Source organism: Leuciscus leuciscus (genome assembly GCF_965113295.1).
Source record: "Leuciscus leuciscus genome assembly, chromosome: 25".
In the NCBI taxonomy this organism is placed as follows: domain Eukaryota; kingdom Metazoa; phylum Chordata; class Actinopteri; order Cypriniformes; family Leuciscidae; genus Leuciscus; species Leuciscus leuciscus.
Window position 1 is genome coordinate 14,369,831 of NC_138724.1, and position 19,468 is coordinate 14,389,298.

The window sequence follows — 19,468 nt, forward strand, 5'->3', positions numbered from 1 at the left end:
GGCTAATGGCAGTCGTGGGCTAATAGTTAGCGAGTCCGACTGGTAACCCAAAGATTGTTTGATTCCAGTACCAACATGAAATGACTGAAGTGCCCTAACCCCTAATCGCTCCCTGGGCACCCAGCATAATGGCTGCCCACTGCTCCGGGTGTGTGTATCATGGTTTGCAGTGTCTGTGTGTTCATTACTCACTACTCCTAATGTGTGTGCACTGACTTGGATGGGTTAAAGGACAAATTCTGAGAATGGGTTACCATACTTGGCCTTCACATGTCACTTTCACTTCACTTTAAAAAGATTAAACTCCCCGAATGAGTCGCATAGAGATCCGCTAGACCTTTGGCTGGAACATCTGATCATGACTGATCACTTTGGCTCTTGTTGCCCGGATGAAGCATCTGAGAGGCTGCACAATGGTGTGTGGAAAACCGCTTTCTGCTTGAGCCAAACCCAAGAGGAAAAAAAGCCATAACAAGGGGCTTTAGTTCAGGTGATGGCCAACCTATTGAGAAGAAGGGCGAGGGGAGAATTGTAATTACCTTTACTGAGTGCACACACTTTTGACTGACAGCCGTAACAAAGGGAGGTATGAGGGAAATAGGAAAAGAGAGTGAGGCGAAAAATATACAGATTTGGGGAGACTGGGAAACAGAGGCAAAAGTGGAGGGTGTGAAATGCGGATCTGCAACTGAGTCAGCTCGTTGCTGCACTGGAGCCACAAAATGCTGGCCCAGACTTCACTGGGAGGTCCAGTGATTGACTGCCAGGAGACTTTAGACAGTGCTGGAGGTGGGAGAGGGTGGAGGGACGGAATACCTGAGGCATGAGGGAAGAAGGGGGGCTTTTCTCCTTTTCTAGATCTGAGCTGGCACACGGAGACACAGTCATCCACTAATACTGTAATTAGGCCTGATTTGTAGCCAGGAGGGTGCGGACCAACACCATCATGAGACCTTTCATTTGACCAGACAAATTAGAGATATAGACATAATAGGCAGGAGTTGTGGGCTCAGATGAGGGCTCAGATTTCAGACCGAGAGCATTCTGGTTTGCAGTGGCCTTCATGGCCGTGAGCTGCCTGCTAGACAGCATTTTAAGGCATCACAGGTGTGCTCCAAGTGTGAAGTCTGTTACAGAATGTCCTAACCTATATGCTGCTTTTGAAATGTGTAATTTTGGCCCAATTTTTTGCCACCTTTGCATATATCCCAGAGAAGGCAATTCAGTGTATTGGAAAACATATCCAAATGTATACAAAATGGTGGATAAGGGAAAATAAATGTTGACTATGAATGTAGTCTAAATCAAATTGATGTTCCTTTCAAGAAAATGAGCATGATTAATGTGATTGTCATTCAAATGTTTTCATCTGTTTTTAAGTCTGACGCGTTTCGGCTTGTTTCCCTCAGCTATGTGGTGAACATGGGTTTGATCGACAAGCTGTACGGCTGTTTCCTGTCCATACAAGGGCCGATCGATGAGAGTCCCAAAATGGCTGCCTTTCTGGAGCAAGCCACTGCTTTCCTCCATGGGATGTGCAAGTTGAGTTTTGGCATGACTGGGCGGTGAGTGGTTTCTAATGTTACTTTACTTAATTTGTCTCCAATATCTTCTTCCCTTATTTGACATGACCATCCAGTCCACTTACAAAAAAAACATGGTATACACTGGGTCTCTTATCATTATAGTGGTATTCTTTGAATTACCTTGACAATACAATATATACTTATGATGTTATTTGGGTATGATAATTATTCAGTACTAAAGGGAAAGTTCAATCATACCACCATATGATGCCATCACTATACCATGATACCTCCACAGTATCTATTTTTAGTGGTCGCACCCTTCCCAAACATCCCCAGACAAGCAGATAACCTCATTCCTATCTAAATTAATAGGTGAAGTCCACTGTAGTTTTGTTGTTCTGATGTCTGAGGAGGTGCAGACCAGAGACAGCAGCCCCATCAATCAGCAGCTCATTTCCCAGTGTCTGACGTTAGCCCTGCAGAGCCTGTGCTGATAGTCATCTAGCGACCCTGCAGCTCTGTCTCCTTACACTGTAAACTCCTGCCTGCAGCCCACCCACGTGTGTGTCGGAGTGCATTTTGTGCATGCACAGCTGCTGACAGAGGCTAACCACGCAGTCAAAGCTTGTGATATCCCGACTTTGACCTCTGACCCCGACTTGCAGAAAAGACAGATCGCTGTGATGCTGCACTGTTGCTTTCTACATACTTTAAATTGCACTGTAAACATTTTAGGAGTGGTTGTTTTTTCTGTACATTGTGATGTTGAAATAGAAAAAAGTCTGCAGATTTTGTCTGGGCCTGATAAGGTGTATTAAAAGGTAGAAAAGAAAGTGCTACTGATGTGTTTCAGAACAATTTGAATTAAATTCTCTTGATCTCTACTGATTTTCTGAATGAGTCTTTGCATTTGCACCAATTCAAATTTTACATGCAAGTCCATTCCAGTCCACTTGGATTTTGGAGTTTCTTCAAAGGTCCTAGCTCCACCTCAGTTAGCCAGCTATGTTCTATTCCAGCTGTTGCATGCTATGACGACATCCAGCTGGTTATGACAACTCCAGTGTCTCTCCCAACATCCCTTGGCTTTTGACACTGAATATCTGTGAGAAACTCTATTGCCAATTCTTCTCTTTAATAGTCCTGCTCAGCGACAAAATCAACATCTTTAATAATCGAGTCAGCGTTCCATTCCGTCATTCTTCACCATGCTGAAGGCCAGGAAGTTGTCCCTTTGTGGTTCGTGTTAGACATTTCCGAGTTGCTCTACTCTCTTGCAGTTGCCAGACCCTGGGATTTGTTCTTACAGCGAGTGCTTTGTATTTCTGTCACCGGCTACCAGTGTATTTGTTGGGATTAAATATTGATAGTCATCAACGGCCAATAAAAGTCAAGGAGTGCTTGTGCTAAGCTAATGATGACGTGTTAACATATGAATTGTGGCCTGTGGTGCAATCAAAATGGATTGAAATGGTGGTGTATCTGAATGTACCACTCTGTTATAGAGCAAAGTTTATTCCAATGCTGCTTTAATACACCTGTCTGCAGTCTTTTAAAGAACCCCATGTTTGAGGGTTGGATCCAAATTCTGCAGGAACGTTGATCAGCAGAAGCTAGACGGGGCACTCTTGGTGTAGAGTGATAGGAAGTTTAATGGAGAGAGACCATGAAGAGGATTAGGAAATGGCACAGGACATTTTTGGATGCTGACCACATTCCCTCTGAGCACCCTAACTCTATGCACTAACCAGAGTGTCATGGCTCCAGCAGGGTTTTAGGGACCTTGACTAATTTAGAAACCTATTTTTTCTCGAGTCTTTAAATTACCCTTTTTCCTCAAGGAAATTGTTTCATGGCAAATCAAAGTTCCAGATGTATTTTGTCTCGTCCTTTCTAAATCGAGTAGACACTAACAGCATTACCACAGGTTTAGCTGTAAGCGTGGATTAATCAGACGATGCTGATTTGGGGTCAGTAGGTAGACTCAAATTGCCTCTGTCAGGCCTTTCACTTTCATCCCACACTGCTGTCTCCTGTTTCAGGGTCAGGAGATGTGAAGTACGTCATGCACAGTCACTCTATGAGAACCAAGTCTTTGTTCCCTCATGTAGACACTGATCGTGACTGTCTGTGGATGCTGCCCTTATCATCTGACCTGAGACCAGCTCTGGGGATTTTCTTACACCGGGTAAGGTTAAACGTGGGTGAGGAGCGCAGAGCTGAGATCAGTCGAACAAGGTGGCTTCCACCCGGAAGCTAATTCTGAGTAGCCGATCTCTTGCACTTGCTGTGATCTCATTGTCGAGAGTGAGGTTTCCCCCTCACCAAGCTTGACACTCCTTTCCCCCTTTGACTTACCAAAAGGTCTGTTTCCCCTCCAGTGCACTTAGTGTAGTGTTCACCGATGTATCCTCAACTGCAATGTGACACCTTGTAGAACTTGCCCCTTCTGTGCTGTTTAGGGATCAGCCCTTGATACCAATAGCCAGACTCTTGCCGTTGCGCAGTAACAGAAGATCTCGTCTCAGATCAGCTTAAGGACCGCTTCTGCTCATACCCTCAGGGGTATGAAGTTACCAATCCTGCTAATCTGCAGGGTGTTGTCCTGACTAAGACACACAAACATGCTGCTGTAAATCTGGTAAGATGGGTCTTAATTAAATGTCCTGCAACACAAGATAGCCAGAGAGTAAGGTGAGTTTGCATAGTTGTGGAGCCAGTGCTTTTGGCTGACAGCTGGTTGTCCAAGTTCCAAGACTTCCCTCTACTTTGGCTCTACTGTTGCTATGTGGAGCGCTCTAGTATGTTCATTGGTGTATGAGATGTTTGGACGGTCAGCTTCATTGCTTAGAGGCTAAACTTCCCTAAGATCCACTTGATCAGTCTGTGGTTTGTCACATTTATAGATTTTGTCCTTACCTTGCCTCTACATCTATCTCTCCCTACATTCAAGATATTCATTCTGTTTATCTGTCAATTACATTCCATCAACACCTTCATTCTTTGCATTCATTCCATTTTGGGCACATTCTTTTCATTTCTGTACACTTCACTTCCAGTCTATCTCTCTATACATTCTATATACATTCTATACATCTGTTCACCACATTCTATCCATCTCTATACATTCTATATATTCATTCTTTCTAACACATAAATTTTTTACATTTTTTTTTTTTTTTTACATCTGTCCAATACATCTCTATTCATTCTCTACATTAACTCTATACATCTGTCCACCACATTCTGTCATTGTCTACACATTCTACATGTTAATTGTAAACATCTGCCCCCGCCATATTTTCTCTTTCTCTGTACATTCTGCACATTGATTCTATATATTTGTCTAACACATTCTGTCCATCTGTCAGTGTATTCTACACATTTATTCTATATTTCTCCACTACATTCTTTCATATTTATGTGTTCTATGTATTCATGTTTTAATATTTCTTCAATGCTCTTCACATTCATTCTATGAATCTTTACATAAAATTCGATCAGCCTCTCTTGACATTCTATACATTCATTGTATACATCTTTTCAACTCTCTAATACATTCTATTCATTGATTTTTATGAATCTGTCCACCACATTATAGCAGTCTCTCTGTACATTGTATACATTTGTTCTGTCCATCACATTATATCCACCACTCTACACATTAATTATAGATTTTTTTCTTCATCTTTTTTATCCTTTTTTCCTTCTCCTGTATCTCTATTTTACTTCACCTCACACTTTGTTTCTTTCTCTCTGATCTCCAGTCCCTGATCCCAGGCTCAGAAGTGTAAAGTATTTCTTATCTCTCCTCATATATTTGGCCGCAGCCACCCTCACTGTGTCTTAGTGTTCATTCCTGACTCGGGCAGGGCCAAATGTTACCAGTTAGTCCTATTTGCCCCATAGGCATGCTTCACAGATGGGGCTTGCCTTCGTTATTTATATCAGAACGGACAGGCTCTGGTCTGGCGAGTAAATCTAGAAGCCGCAGGGACCAGACATCTCACACTTCCTACATCCTGGGTCTTCGGCTTTTGTGGCTTATGCAAGTAACCAGCACCACATCAGGTTCTGTTACATTCAGACCACACCTTTGGCCACCTTTTGCCACACTTCCCCTCTGCACTAGAACAGCCCTGTGCTCTGCTGACTTTGTTTGAAAGGTCAGTGATTCAGATTGAAAGGTGCATAAACATGAGGAGCCTTCTTTCACTGGCCTGATACATTGGATACAATGAGGAACACCTTTGGCCTTGCTAATAGAATTAGTATATAGAACAGTATTTCTGACCGTGATTTGTTTTTCATTCCTGGAGTGTCAGTCACTGGTTAACGGGTATTACCTGTTGAACAAAGTGGTCTTTTGTCCCACATCATGTGTGATTGATCTTGTTTGTTTATATTTGAGTAAGAGCACATTTCTACACAATTTTCTGAATGTCTGTTGCTATTCTGTGTCTTCATGTGTGCCTTCATTTAGGTTATTTTCAGATTGGTACACTACCAATCAATGTGATTCTTTCCCCTTTAATTGTCGTTTTCAGTTCTCTGAGTATCTTTGACAACAAACGTCAGGACCCTACCGGTTTGACAGCCCTCCTGCAGAGCACTGATCTGGTGGGCGTCCTTCACATGCTGTACTGCATACTGCTCCACACTGCTCCCCCTGAGCCTCTCTCGGTCGGCCCCACGGGCCCCCAGGGGCCTTACAGCTCCGTCGTCATCCAGGTGGCCCTCCAGGGGTTGCGCTTCCTCAACACCTTCGCGCTGCTGGACCTCTCAGCCTTCCAGGTATTAATTTCCGATGTGACGCTTGTATGTAATAGATGTATCAAATGGTATATGGTTGAAAAATGAAAGTGTCAGTGACGATTTTAGGTTAGATATTCTTTTAATTAGTTAGCGCACCGAATTTCCAGGTTTTTAGGGCCCGACTGAGTACACTTAGAAAAAAGAATCTGGCTTAAGTGTTTTATAGAGTCCAGAAGACCGTGTTTACCTTCTGAAAAGTACTGCAGCCGTCTGGGTAGCTACGCATCTCGTGATGGATAACCTTATTGCTCTGGTCCTGTTTACAATCTGTGATATCCTGCCTCTTTGATTCAAAGCTCTGCGGAAGGATGCGAATATCTTTTTTGTGGTGTCTGTCCATCCTGCTGGTAGTTCAAGCCACCCTGTCTGCTTAAAGTAATGCTGCACAGCTTGTTTTTTTTTTCTTCAGAGAGGTAAATGCAGCAGTTCGGCCTTCAGCTAGTGGCAGATATGTGGCCTCATCCTACAGACAGACGTTCTGAAAAGTAAAGCAATAAAAAGTTCTTGGGCTTTCATTAATGGTTGCGTTGGTACGTCTGCGCACACAAATGTGGGCCGTAAAGACATAACCCTCAAAGCTAATGGTCCAATCCCCTCAGAGCCACTGGTAGGATATCAGTGTTTCTTCACAGAACAAAGTTAACCCAGTGGATGTAAACACACCTGACCTCTGACCCCGGGCCAGCCATGTTGAAAGCTCTGGGTGAGTAATGCGGACAGTGAGTGGCATAACATGCACAGGCTCCGGTCGTACTTCAGCCGGCATGATAAAGAGACAAGAACGGTATCGCTAGGCTAAATCATCATGTAAACACCTAGGCGTGAACGAGGAGGGTCAGAACCCTATGAATTACTTCAATGTGTTGTTGTAGAAACAACCGCACCAACTATTCATAACAGTTAGTTCTTTGTAATTGAAACAAGTATTAGAGAGTAACTAAGTAGTTATGCTACTAACTTAATTTTTCAGTTGGGTGACAGCAGTAGAGTGATTCAAACTCTATGAATCAGTTTGTTTGGTTCAAGAAACAGTTCATTGATTCATATGTAGTGCTGAGAAATTGGATTCATTTTAGTAAATTGGTTAATTTGGATATTTCACAAAAATATAATGATCATTAAAATGATTCAGTAATATTTGAGTCTCTGCACATTAGTCCCTGTGGGGACTAATATAATGTAATATACACTCAATGTATGTGACATATTTAATTAAATTCTACTGTTTGACACTATTTTTATTGTATAAATTAGTGTGTTGGTTTGTTTAGTTTGAATTTAATGTAAATGTACCTTTTCAAGTTTAATGCCGTTCAATCCAATCATGGAAAATGGGGAAATATCAGGGAGTTTGAACAATTTGATTTCCAGGACTGGACAAAAATAATGGAAAATCTAAAATTTCTAGTTGTGTTTGGCTCTATAGTAGTTAATCCACGAGAAACTGCTGTTTATGAGTCTAATCTCTATTTAAAAAAACAATAATAATAATGAGCACCTGGAAATATCATGAAATCATGATCCATTGGTCAATGGGTGTGTTCAATATACAGGTGACCCTGTTATCATTCTCTCTTTACTTAGGTTACAATTTTAACTTTGCAATTATCTTGGAAATATCCACACAGAAGAAGAAAACAAATGAGTTAAACACCAGATAGGAGGTAGCAGAAGCACTTCTGGACAATGTATTAACATTATTTCATGAGATGATGTGGATGAGAGTCCAACCTGAGCTAAAGACTCATGGAGGTGTTTTCTGGCATGCCAGTTTAGCTGTTACATAACAGATCTGGTTCCTAAGTAGTAGAGCTGCTAGATAAAACTCAGCCTAAGGTTTTAATTGTGTATTTTTTTCTGCTCTTTAGATAATCATGTGTAATCCAGTCTTTTCTTATTAAATAGGTCATCCTGTGGCTCACTGGTGCTGCTTGTTTTGGCTTTGGGTTGTAAATTCAGAATACAAAAATATTGCTTTATTCCTTGAGGGAAAAGTTAATGTTAGATTGTTAATGCATATGATTAATTGTTTAACACGGTTACCTTTTTATTTCTGTTTGAGAAATATGGAGTATATTTGTGTTGTTTGAGACAAATAACTCTACTTCTGTCAGCATCATTATATGATTGTCATCCTCACAAATTAACCTTGTAATTACACAGTAATTAGAATTAACTAAATGCGTTAACTACAAAAACTCATATAATCACAATTTTATATTTAAATCAATTGATGGCGTTTCAGTAGTGTTATTAAAATATTCAATAGTGGTATTAAAAATCTTTAAAATTGTAGAAAATTAAAAAATCTAAATGTTGATCAGTAACTCAGTGTTAGTTTAGTGTTATTATAGTTTTTTTTATATTTTGAATTAATTTTTATTTTATTTTTTTATTTTTCGTGTTAATTTTAGTTTAATTTGTTGTCATTTCTTTGTGCTTTTGTCATTTTATTAGTTGAGTTTCTTTTATTTTTATATTGCTATTTAAGTTTTTAGTTTTATTTCAATTTTAGTTAGTTTTTGGTCTAATTTATTTTGATTTAATAATACTAGTGCTTCAACTTCAACTTATTTCAGTTAAATTGCCAAGGCGACTCAGTTTAAGTTTTTCATCTAATATTTATATTTATATTTATTTCGGCTTTATTTCATTTAACCGAAATGTTTTAATAGTTTTAGTTGACAATAACCCTGTACCTCATCTAATTATTTTAATAAAAAATAGTAGCTAATGCTTCAATCACCTTCGCCTTCAAACATAAATGATTCTTGGTTCTACATCCTAACAACAGCGGTTCTCGGAGTTGGTTGAATGCTACACTGGCAAATCAAACAGACTGTCTGTGGTGATGCAAACCCAGCGTCTTACTCCCATTGCTTATGCTGGGATTTTCAGGTATTGTTGTTTGTGGTTGTTTAGACTCTCCATCCCATAACACTCCCCTACCCAGCAGAAACTGTCAGTAGTTTTAGTGCTGACCCTGAGGCGCTCAGTCATGTTGACATGTTTAATAAATACTGTCTCTAGACCGGCAGATAGCATCTCTTTAGTTGAGGGAATTGGGGGGTCTTGAGGTGGGACTACTGATTCCAGAACCAGTTCAACCAAAAAGAGTGTGTTGTGAGCACCCTCATTTCGATTCCAAACCTGAATGACTTTCTTTCTTATGCAGAACACAGTCAACAGTGTCCAATGTTGTTTTGGACCCCATTGACTTTCATAGCAGACAAAAATGGTTCTCCAAAATATCTTCTTTTATGTTCCACAGAAGTCATACAGTTCTGGAATGACATGACGGTGTGTAAATGAAAAATCAGTTAAAATCAGTAATTTTTGTGTGATCTATTCCATTTACAATGTCAAAATTTGACATTTTAAATGTCTCCCGTTTCTAATGTGCAGAAAGACTTGTGTGCATGCTCTTTTCTAATAGCTATTCCCTGATGTGATCCCGTTGCTGACCCGTGTCTGTTGTTTCCAGTGTGTTTTAGGAGCGGAGGGTCTCTCTCTGGCCTTCAGACACATTGTGAGTTCTCTGCTGTGGTACTGTTCTCAACAGAGCTCTGAAGAACTGCTTCATGAGCTCATCATCTGCGTCGGCTACTTCACTGTCAACCACCCAGACAACCAGGTGAGATTACCTTCATCATTAGTGTTACATAAAAAAATTTGCATGCTAGCTGGTTTGTTTTATGAATCCATAAGGTTTTATGATTATATACTGATGCATGTTTGGCCTTGTTTACACCTGGTATTAAGATCGGATCACAAGTAGACGAGAGAGACACATTCCCGTTTACACCTGGTGTTTTAATGCGTCTCTTTTGTCCACTTTTAACCACTTCTGTCCTGATTTCTTCGAAGGTAAGGTCTATGGGAGGGTAAATGTGTGGGCTTTTTCAGATCTTTCGATCTAATGGACAAAATAAGCTTGTGTAATTTCCATATGAACGTGCCCGAAAATGACGGAAAAACATATGGAGAGCAGCAGCTTTCGTTTCACGCAGAACGCTGTGAGTGTGCGTTAGAAATCAGGAATGGTGAGAGAACATAATTTGTGCTTGGTACGTTTTTCATCTTCAAACCAAATTAGGGTCCTCAGCCGACAAAGTTTAAATCCCGTCTGGCTAATTCCCATAATGTTTACGCATTGGGTCAGTAGGTCGAGAGTAGACGGTCTTTTGTAAATGTTCGAACACATTCGACCACATGAGCGTTTACACTACGAAAGCAATCCGGTCGATACCTCTGGAAGTGGTTGAAAAAGTGGACAAGCTCAAAACGTTTTAGACCCCGTTTACACCTGTATTTAGTGTCGTCCACTTGGAACGATGAGGGTGAGTAAATGAAATTTTCATTTTTGGATGAACTATCCCTTTAAGGTGCAGTCACATTTACTGTTGTTTAGTGAATTTCCACAGGGGAATTCCAGTCATTTCAATAGGAATCCACACAATCAGGAATTCCACTCGAATTCACCACAATGACCAACAGAAAGCTTCTTGAAAATGACTTCTGTGTGAGCTGTGTGTCATTTATTACGTGGCTACACAGTTTGATATTGTACAATTATACTGACATTTCTGAAATGTAACCACACCTTTACTTCGTTGCAACATAAAATGCAATAAATATAAATAAAATATTCAGAAGGGACATTTTGTAATTTGGTAATTAATGTGATAAGTGAAAAGTTGCAGCAGCTTCGTTTTCTTCCAGGCTTCTTTTTTCCTCTTTTCCAATAGATGGTCCTTGCACTTGATTTTGTTAGGTCTACGAGAGGTTTTCATTCCGTTCAAACTTGTATTTCAGCATACTATGCCAAGATCCTTGCAAAGTACAAAATGTATTGTTAGTGATGTTATTAACGTGATTAGTTGTAAAAAAATCTAATTCATTTTCTCATATTGTTTGACTTTCTGTCTGTAGAACCCAAAAGCAGATCTAAGGCTTAATGCAACCCCAGTCACTGTTCACTTTCAATTTCAAAATGTGTAAATCATTCATGAATCCATTCTTACGTAAACTTGTCTCATCCAATTCAATGCAGCAATTTATGTAAAAATGGATAAGTATTCTGTTGAGCTCCAAAAATGTCAAAGAAAAGAAAAAAAAGTATCATGAGTCCACAATTTATTTGTAATAAGTTGTGTTATAATTCTTTTCAAGCCTTATAATAGCTTTTTGTAATGAAAAAAGACTCAAATTTAAGTCACAAGTCATTAATAAACGTACCCTCTGATAGAGATAGAGAGCCCTATATATAAATTAGTCACAATGCAAATGATTAAAGCATAAGAAAAAAGAAATCGAGCATCATTGATGCCAAACCTGTCATATGATTTATCTGACCTTCGTGAATGAGATTTGAGAGCATGGGGAAAGATTTTCAGAGATTTTTGTCTGTTTATCACACATACTGTAGCTATTTAATGATTTCTAAAACTAGGAATATGGTGAATGGATGGTTTTAAGTGAATCCTTGTACTTCCTGCAGAATGTCAGTCTGTCCTTCTTTTTTTTTTCTTGGAGAGAAGTGGCTTATTTGCTGCCCTTCTTGACACCAGGCCATTGTCCAAAAGTCTTGGCCTCACTGTGTGTGCAGATGCGCTCACACCAACGCTTCAAATATTGAGCAAACTCTGCACTAGTGGTGATACGATTCTGTAGCCAACTCCTCAGGATGAGACGGTCCAGGCGCAGTGCAGTTGAACTTCTCTCCTTGAAGTTCTTGATGATCCAGTAAATGGTTCTTTCGGGAGCAAGACATTCTTTTTATGTCTTTCTTTGGATGTAACCATTGCTAACACAGGAACACAATGATTGGAAACAGATTTTCCCTCCGATTATATTAGTCTGCATTATATCAGTCTGCTCATATCCAATCGGAATGACTGTGATTTTACCTGACTAGTACTTGGTCACACTTTCCTATGCGCTGATAATATGATTAGTAAAGTAATGTTAGCTGGTTAGCTGCCCCCCCCCCCCATACTCACATACAATCAGGATGTTAAATAAACAAAAAACTCACCTTCCAGGTCATCGACAACACCATTGACGAGTAGACATTAAATAATAAGTATGTCCCAGACAGGTTCGTCACTTGTTTGGGTCCCCTTGAAACATTTCTGTTGTGGTCGGTGCTATTTCCAGCGCATTTCTGTATTTGGTTGTATTGTGAGTATTTGAAGCATGTTTCTGTATTTGGTTGCGTTGTGAGTATTTGCAGTGTGTTTCTGTATTTGGTTGCGTTGTGAGTATCTGCAGTGTGTTTCTGTATTTGGTTGCGTTGTGAGTATTTGCAGTGTGTTTCTGTATTTGGTTGTATTGTGAGTATTTGAAGCGTGTTTCTGTATTTGGTTGCGTTGTGAGTATTTGCAGTGTGTTTCTGTATTTGCGTTGTGAGTATTTGCAGTGTGTTTCTGTATTTGGTTGTGTTGTGAGTATCTGCAGTGTGTTTCTGTATTTGGTTGCGTTGTGAGTATTTGCAGCGTGTTTCTGTATTTGGTTGCGTTGTGAGTATTTGAAGCGTGTTTCTGTATTTGGTTGTGTTGTGAGTATTTGCAGTGTGTTTCTGTATTTGGTTGCGTTGTGAGTATCTGCAGTGTGTTTCTGTATTTGGTTGCGTTGTGAGTATCTGCAGTGTGTTTCTGTATTTGGTTGCGTTGTGAGTATTTGCAGCGTGTTTCTGTATTTGGTTGCGTTGTGAGTATTTGAAGCGTGTTTCTGTATTTGGTTGTGTTGTGAGTATTTGCAGTGTGTTTCTGTATTTGGTTGCGTTGTGAGTATCTGCAGTGTGTTTCTGTATTTGGTTGCGTTGTGAGTATCTGCAGTGTGTTTCTGTATTTGGTTGCGTTGTGAGTATTTGCAGTGTGTTTCTGTATTTGGTTGCATTGTGAGTATCTGCAGTGTGTTTCTGAATTTGCGAGTTGTGAGTATTTTCAGTGTGTTTCTGTATTTGGTTGCATTGTGATTATTTGCAGGACATGTGTTGTCTTCAGTTGCAGTGCGTTGAGCTTTCTCAGCCACCGTAAATATGCATCTGATCACTCTGCACAACAATCTAGAAACGATGTGAATCAACACCACAACAACTGAATTGGCAAACCTTCCAAAACACAAAATCTATCTAAATGAACAGCAATTTGCAAGTAGTGCTTCACGTAGTCTCACACAGCTTATTTTAGCACCGTAAAAGATCCTCTCCTCTCCGTCACTGAGGTGTGTATAATGTTTGGTCATCATTAGATCAAGAGCAGGTGTACTTTTCTCCTTACAAACAACCAACACAATAGCAACAAAAGGAGGCTGTTGAATAATGCAGTGACTTTGCCACCTCTGTTGGCTCTGCACTGTGTAGTAGGAACGGACATTGTTATCCTCCGCCTGGCAGTTGGCCCGTTCTTTGTTCAGTCCTGGTGGGGGGGGAAGGGAGCTGATCTAACCTGGCAGTACAGATCACAGATCAGCCTGGCATGAAGAAGTGGGAGTCCCTGATATCGTTTGCACGCTTGGTTTACCTGGAAGCCGCCGACTTCATGGCAGGTGTGACTACGCCACACTCGGTCGGGTTTTAGTTATGCGTGCATCACGTGGAAACCTCCTCCGTGACGTCTTAATGTCCCCTCGGGGGATGGGGAAGGGAGGGGGCAGAGTCCTCGCAATTTATGTGCTTCTAATTTAAAACATTTTTGCTCTTAATTAAAGAAACTGCCTCCATTTTTATAGCCGTTCAGTCCTTCTGTGCTGATGCCATCCAATTTAATTATTTTGATGTAGGTAATTAGCATTTGTTGGCCATTGTTGGGTTGATTTGCATATTATATTGGATAATTGAATGAGGGTTGATGATTGAATTAAGGGGGGGCGTGACAGATGATTGGGCTTTGTGCTCGCATGGGGGAACTTAAACGACGAGCGGGCTGGGAATAACGCCTCGTGAATATTCATATCTTCCCAGCCCACTTTGCTAATTTGAAAAATGCCAGGCTGCAAGGTCTTTAAACTTGTGACTTCCCTCCAGTACACAAGCTGCTGTTTTATGCTGCCATTTGGCTCACATCAGGGTTTATTATTGAAAACAGCACCAACACTGGCAGGTGCACTGGAGAGAGGTGGAAAGAATGTTGTGAAGCTATTCAGCTGAGATGCATTTTGGCCAAAATTCTTGCTGGTAGGTCATATAAATAAAAAAATTTGTTGGATGCACCTACTACATGTCGTGGCATCATTTTACATTGTTAGTTGAGGAATATAGTGGCATTTTGGTAATCTAACGTTGAACATTTTACGAATGTATGTAAATTGTGTATCTTCGGTATTATTGTAATAGGGTTTTTAACACACACACACACACACACACTTTTGATCACTTTGTATCCTTCACTATTATTATGGGCTGTTGATTTTCCTGCATTTATCTTCTCCTTGTCTTTAAATTATTACTATTTTATTATTTATTGATTTTTACTTTTAAAATGTATTGATTTATTGATTTTTATTTACTTTTGATATTCCTTTGTAATTTTTCCATCTCTTTCTTTGTGTGTGTGTGTGTGTGTGTGTGTGTGTGTGTGTGTGTGTGTGTGTGTGTGTGTGTGTGTGTGTGTGTGTGTGTGTGTGTGTGTGTAATTATTTTGAGCAAGAACGCATTGAATTGATTAAGTGTCGGTAAAGACTTACACATTGTCTTTTGAAGAATACTGAAAAATGTTGCATTTCCACAAAATTATTAAGCAGCACAAATGTTTTTTAACATTGATAATAAAAAATAACTCTTTCTTGAGCATCAAATCATCATATTAGAAATGATTTAGTAATGATGCTGAAAATTCAGCTTTGATCACAGGAATAAATTACATTTTAATATATATATATATAGACATATAAACTATTTTAAACTGTAATATTTCATAATATTACTGTTTTTACTGTATTGTTGATCAAATAAATGTAGCCTTGGTGAGCATAAGAGAATTTTCAACATTCAAAGAAATAAAAAATTAAAAACTACCCAAAACTTTCGAACTTATTATATTCGAACTTTTATATATATATATATATATTTATATATATATATATATATATATATATATATATATAAACACACACTATATATAAATGTTATGTATAGTCTTTAACATATTGTTTTTATATTGATGGAGAAAATGACAAGGCAGAGAAAAATGACTGCTATGGTTGCCTGCTAAATTTCAAAATCAACCACACTGAGTAATTTTCTCTTCCTTGTTATTTTTCCCATCAACTAAATATACAGTATGCCTGCAGCAACACCAACCAATCGCGAAAAGCACTTCAACACATTTAGACTGAATTAAATGACATAAACATCAGCGTAGAACTTGGCACTGCGGCCCCGCCCCTCTCCAGTCGGATACTTGCCAGTGTCAGGGGCCCTGGTATATATCCACACGGCCCTCGTACAGGATAAATGGAGACTGGAGCGGGAATATTTGACTTTTTCAGACTAATGTAAGCACTGGCAGAAGACAAAGACGGCGCTGACCCTGCTCTGTCTCGCAGTGATTCAGCCAGCCTGTGTTTACATGTGTGCATCTGAGAAATAATGCAGCTCATAAAGGCAGGGAAAAACTACTGGGGGACATTTGTTCTTTCCACATGGATATTATTCAGACCCTCACACACACAGAGCCATTTAGTGTGTGAGATATGCAGTCATAGCTGATAGGAAGTTTGTTTGTACTCAAGGGGGGCATAAAGGCTTTTGAATGATGGCCAACAGCAAAGAGAAATTCGTTTTTAATATGTTTAAAGTCAACATTAAATCAAAATTTAGCCTGTTTACTATTTTAACACACATTCCTGGTCTTATTGTGAACAATTCTTCGGAGAATGGTAATACAAATAAAAAAAAATGTCTTCTTAAACTTTCAGAAAATAAATGACTTTGTAGTTTAGCTGATGTCAAATAAACCACTGCTCAAACATTTGGGGTCGGTAAGATTTTTTAATTCATTTTTTTCAGCAAGGATGCGTTCATTTGATCAAAAGTGATGGAAAAGAAAAAATTATATTGCAAATAAATGCTGTTCTTTTGAACTTTCTGTTCTTTCAAAGAATCCTGAAAAAATAATAATTGATAATTAGAAATTGGAAATGTTTCTTGAGGTAAATCATCATATTAGAATGATTTTTTTTGAAGGATCATGTGACACTGAAGACTGGAGTAATGCGGAAAATTCAGCTTTGATCACAGTAATAAATTACATTTGAAAAATAGAAAACCGTTATTTTAAATTGTCTAAAATCTTGGTGAGCATAAGACACTTAAAACATAAAAAATATATATTTTACAATAGCCAACCAATTACTTATTGCTTTAAGGTGTAAATCATAAAAGGTTACAAGAATAGCAAATCATTTTGAATTTTCATGATGAGTACTTTATTTGTTTTGTGTTTTGTTGGTCAAACTGTGGACCAACAATTACTCAGTGCTAGTAAATCTAGCTCACATATTTAGTTGATTCTGTTTGTTATTGTAAATTGAACAAGGCAAAAAAAAAAGTTAAAATGGCCATAATTCACATTTCTGTTTGGACTCCTGTCCTGACAGTCATCAAACTTCCTCACTTTTATCTTGTAGGTTCTTCCAGGCGAAAATGTTATTATCTATATACACTTGGTGTTTTAGCGACGATAGCGAGGTGAAGGCTAACAACCCTTTTAGCTTGTAGCCCCTACACCACCAAAAGTGCCAGACTGAGCCAATCCACCACACTCACTTGTCTTATCTTCTCACTCCCTTCTTTTACGCCTATCTCTCCTTCACGTGTCTGATTCTTCCCAACAAGTGCGGGGCTATCTCCTTTGCCCTCAAACCCTAGTGTTGTTCCTGGGCTTCTAATCCTAGTTTAACTGATGTTGAAGCGCCTCCTTCGACAGTCCATTACCCCGGTTGATAACCCAACACTCTTTGATTAAATGACCAGACCACCGTGGGATAGTGTTATTGAAAATCACCGAACGTCTTTGATTTCCTTGCAACAGGGATTGTAAACACATCTTGCGGACAGATGTGATTGACGGCAGTGAGGAATATTTATGACCTACCTAAAGGGTGAATTCAGGTGCGAACACACTGTTAATTCTTTTTGTCGTTTTTCTCCGGGTTTCATCCGTTTAATTTTGTTTGTTTGCCCATAAATCTTTCAGAGTTTAGGGCTCCATTTGCATCTAATGCTGTGTTTGAGCATGATCCAGGTCCGGATGTCTTCTCGAGAAGAAAAGATTATCTTTCGCAGGATCGAAGATGACACTTGATTTATTAAGCAAACAGTAGTGAGTCAGTGATCCTTTGCCAATACACTGGCGAGCGGAGACGTTTTCATGACAAAGAAACATTCTTTCTGCTTTTGAGAGATGAAAACCAACAGAATATTTTTTTTTTGTCTTTTAATTTTATGTTTACGCCCGTGTACCAGTCGCCGTCAGGTTGTCTGGATGGATGGTTAAGAGGGGGCGGTAGGCGTTGTTCAGATAAGGCCTTTCAGCCATAACTTCCTCTTCTGAGTGCTCTCTTTGCATCCTAGCATGTAGGCAGACCTCCTGTCTTATCAGTGGCGTGAACATTCTCTCATCCTCTCGGTTTGGTTCATCTTTAAGGCAGAGCCATAGATTTGTAGTTTTGAAAGAGCGGACATCCCTGGTCCAACGAAAAATTGCTGAGGTGTCTTGGCAGCATGGGACACTTGCGTCATCTCCTCCCATTTATATTGAAAAACAACACTTAGGCCAGTTTTACGCTGTACACGAAAGCAGCACAGATTTATTTCAATGTCCATACAGCTTTCTCATGCACCAGCAGGGCTTGATATTAACACCCTCCAAATGCGGGTGGATTTCAGCAGTGGTGTGTAACGCAGTCACTTCTACTAGCCACTTTGGTGGGTTAAATTTTATATATAATATATACATTTTTCAATTGTAGTTTTTAAAACAAGCATCTGAAATAATAAACTAAGTGCAATGTCGCCTATTTTATCCTGCTTAACACGTTGAACTTTGCAGAAATTATGGATAAAATGCACTTTAAACCTATTTAGCAATATAGGCAATTATGAAACAACATAAAATAGAGCGAACTCATCATCCATTGTTTGAAAAAAGTATTAAAAACCTAAAATAAGTTAAAAAAAATAATAATAATACATAAAATACATTTCTTTAATTAATAATATACTTTGACATTGTCAGTCTGCTTTGTTTTATTCTAATTTATTCTAATTATTTTATTATTTTATATTTATGCATAGTTTTGTTTCTCTTGGGTCAGCTTAATAGGAAGTTAATATTTTCCAGTTATTTTACACGTTTAATTAAAATTTTCACAGTATTTATACATGAAAATATATGGCTGCAATAGAGTCCCTTAAAAGGGACATCATATTTGTCAATATATCAATATATTCTGCCCTTTGGAGTTTGGTTTCAGTTCCGAATAGATTTAGTCATTATTTTTATGTAAATGTGGCGTCCCTCCTCATGTAAATTAGATTTCATGACGGTCATGTTTGTAATAATTCTCAATGGCCAACTTCCAAAATTCATAATTTATTTCTTTTATTAAAAGAAATACTTAGTACAGTAACCCAGAAATCATTTTGTTTCCTGGATATAGTCTTAAAACACATTTCACAATACATTTCACAATTTCTATCATCTATTTTTTTTTTTATCGGCATGGCTCCACACAACCTAACAGCCATCTATTTTACTGTCGGCATTCGTCTCTCCTCCGCCGTCTTATCAACTCTTCATCAAAGAACAAACCCCTGGCCCACAGGTCTCCTTCCTCTTCACCTTGAGCCACTCGTAGTGTGCATGTTTGCGTTTCACTGCGTTAACTTTATGCTCCCTTTGTTTTCAGTTGACAGGCCGGGAGTTATGTAATGGGCCGCCCGTAAAAGCGTGGCCCTTTATGAAAACTCCAGTGCTCTCTACTTAAGACCAACACTAGACACTAGGCCTTGTCTCTTCCTTTCTTTATGGCCATCTGTGTTAAAGCGGGGGAGGGATCGCTCCGGAATCGCAAGTTCAAACGCCTGCCGTTGCTTTTATGGTGTCAATTGCTGAATG

General features: G+C 39.1%; 1 protein-coding gene across 4 annotated transcripts in view; it reads left to right on the forward strand.

Moving 5' to 3' along the window:
• scaper (S-phase cyclin A-associated protein in the ER) overlaps positions 1–19,468 on the forward strand; it is a 108,379-nt gene that overhangs the window by 81,634 nt on the left and 7,277 nt on the right. For all 4 annotated transcript variants that reach the window (XM_082159011.1, XM_082159009.1, XM_082159012.1 and 1 more), the window contains 3 exons: positions 1,410–1,565; positions 6,077–6,323; positions 9,829–9,978. In XM_082159011.1, the coding sequence (XP_082015137.1) occupies positions 1,410–1,565; positions 6,077–6,323; positions 9,829–9,978 (553 nt within the window). The remainder of the gene's footprint in view (positions 1–1,409; positions 1,566–6,076; positions 6,324–9,828; positions 9,979–19,468) is intronic.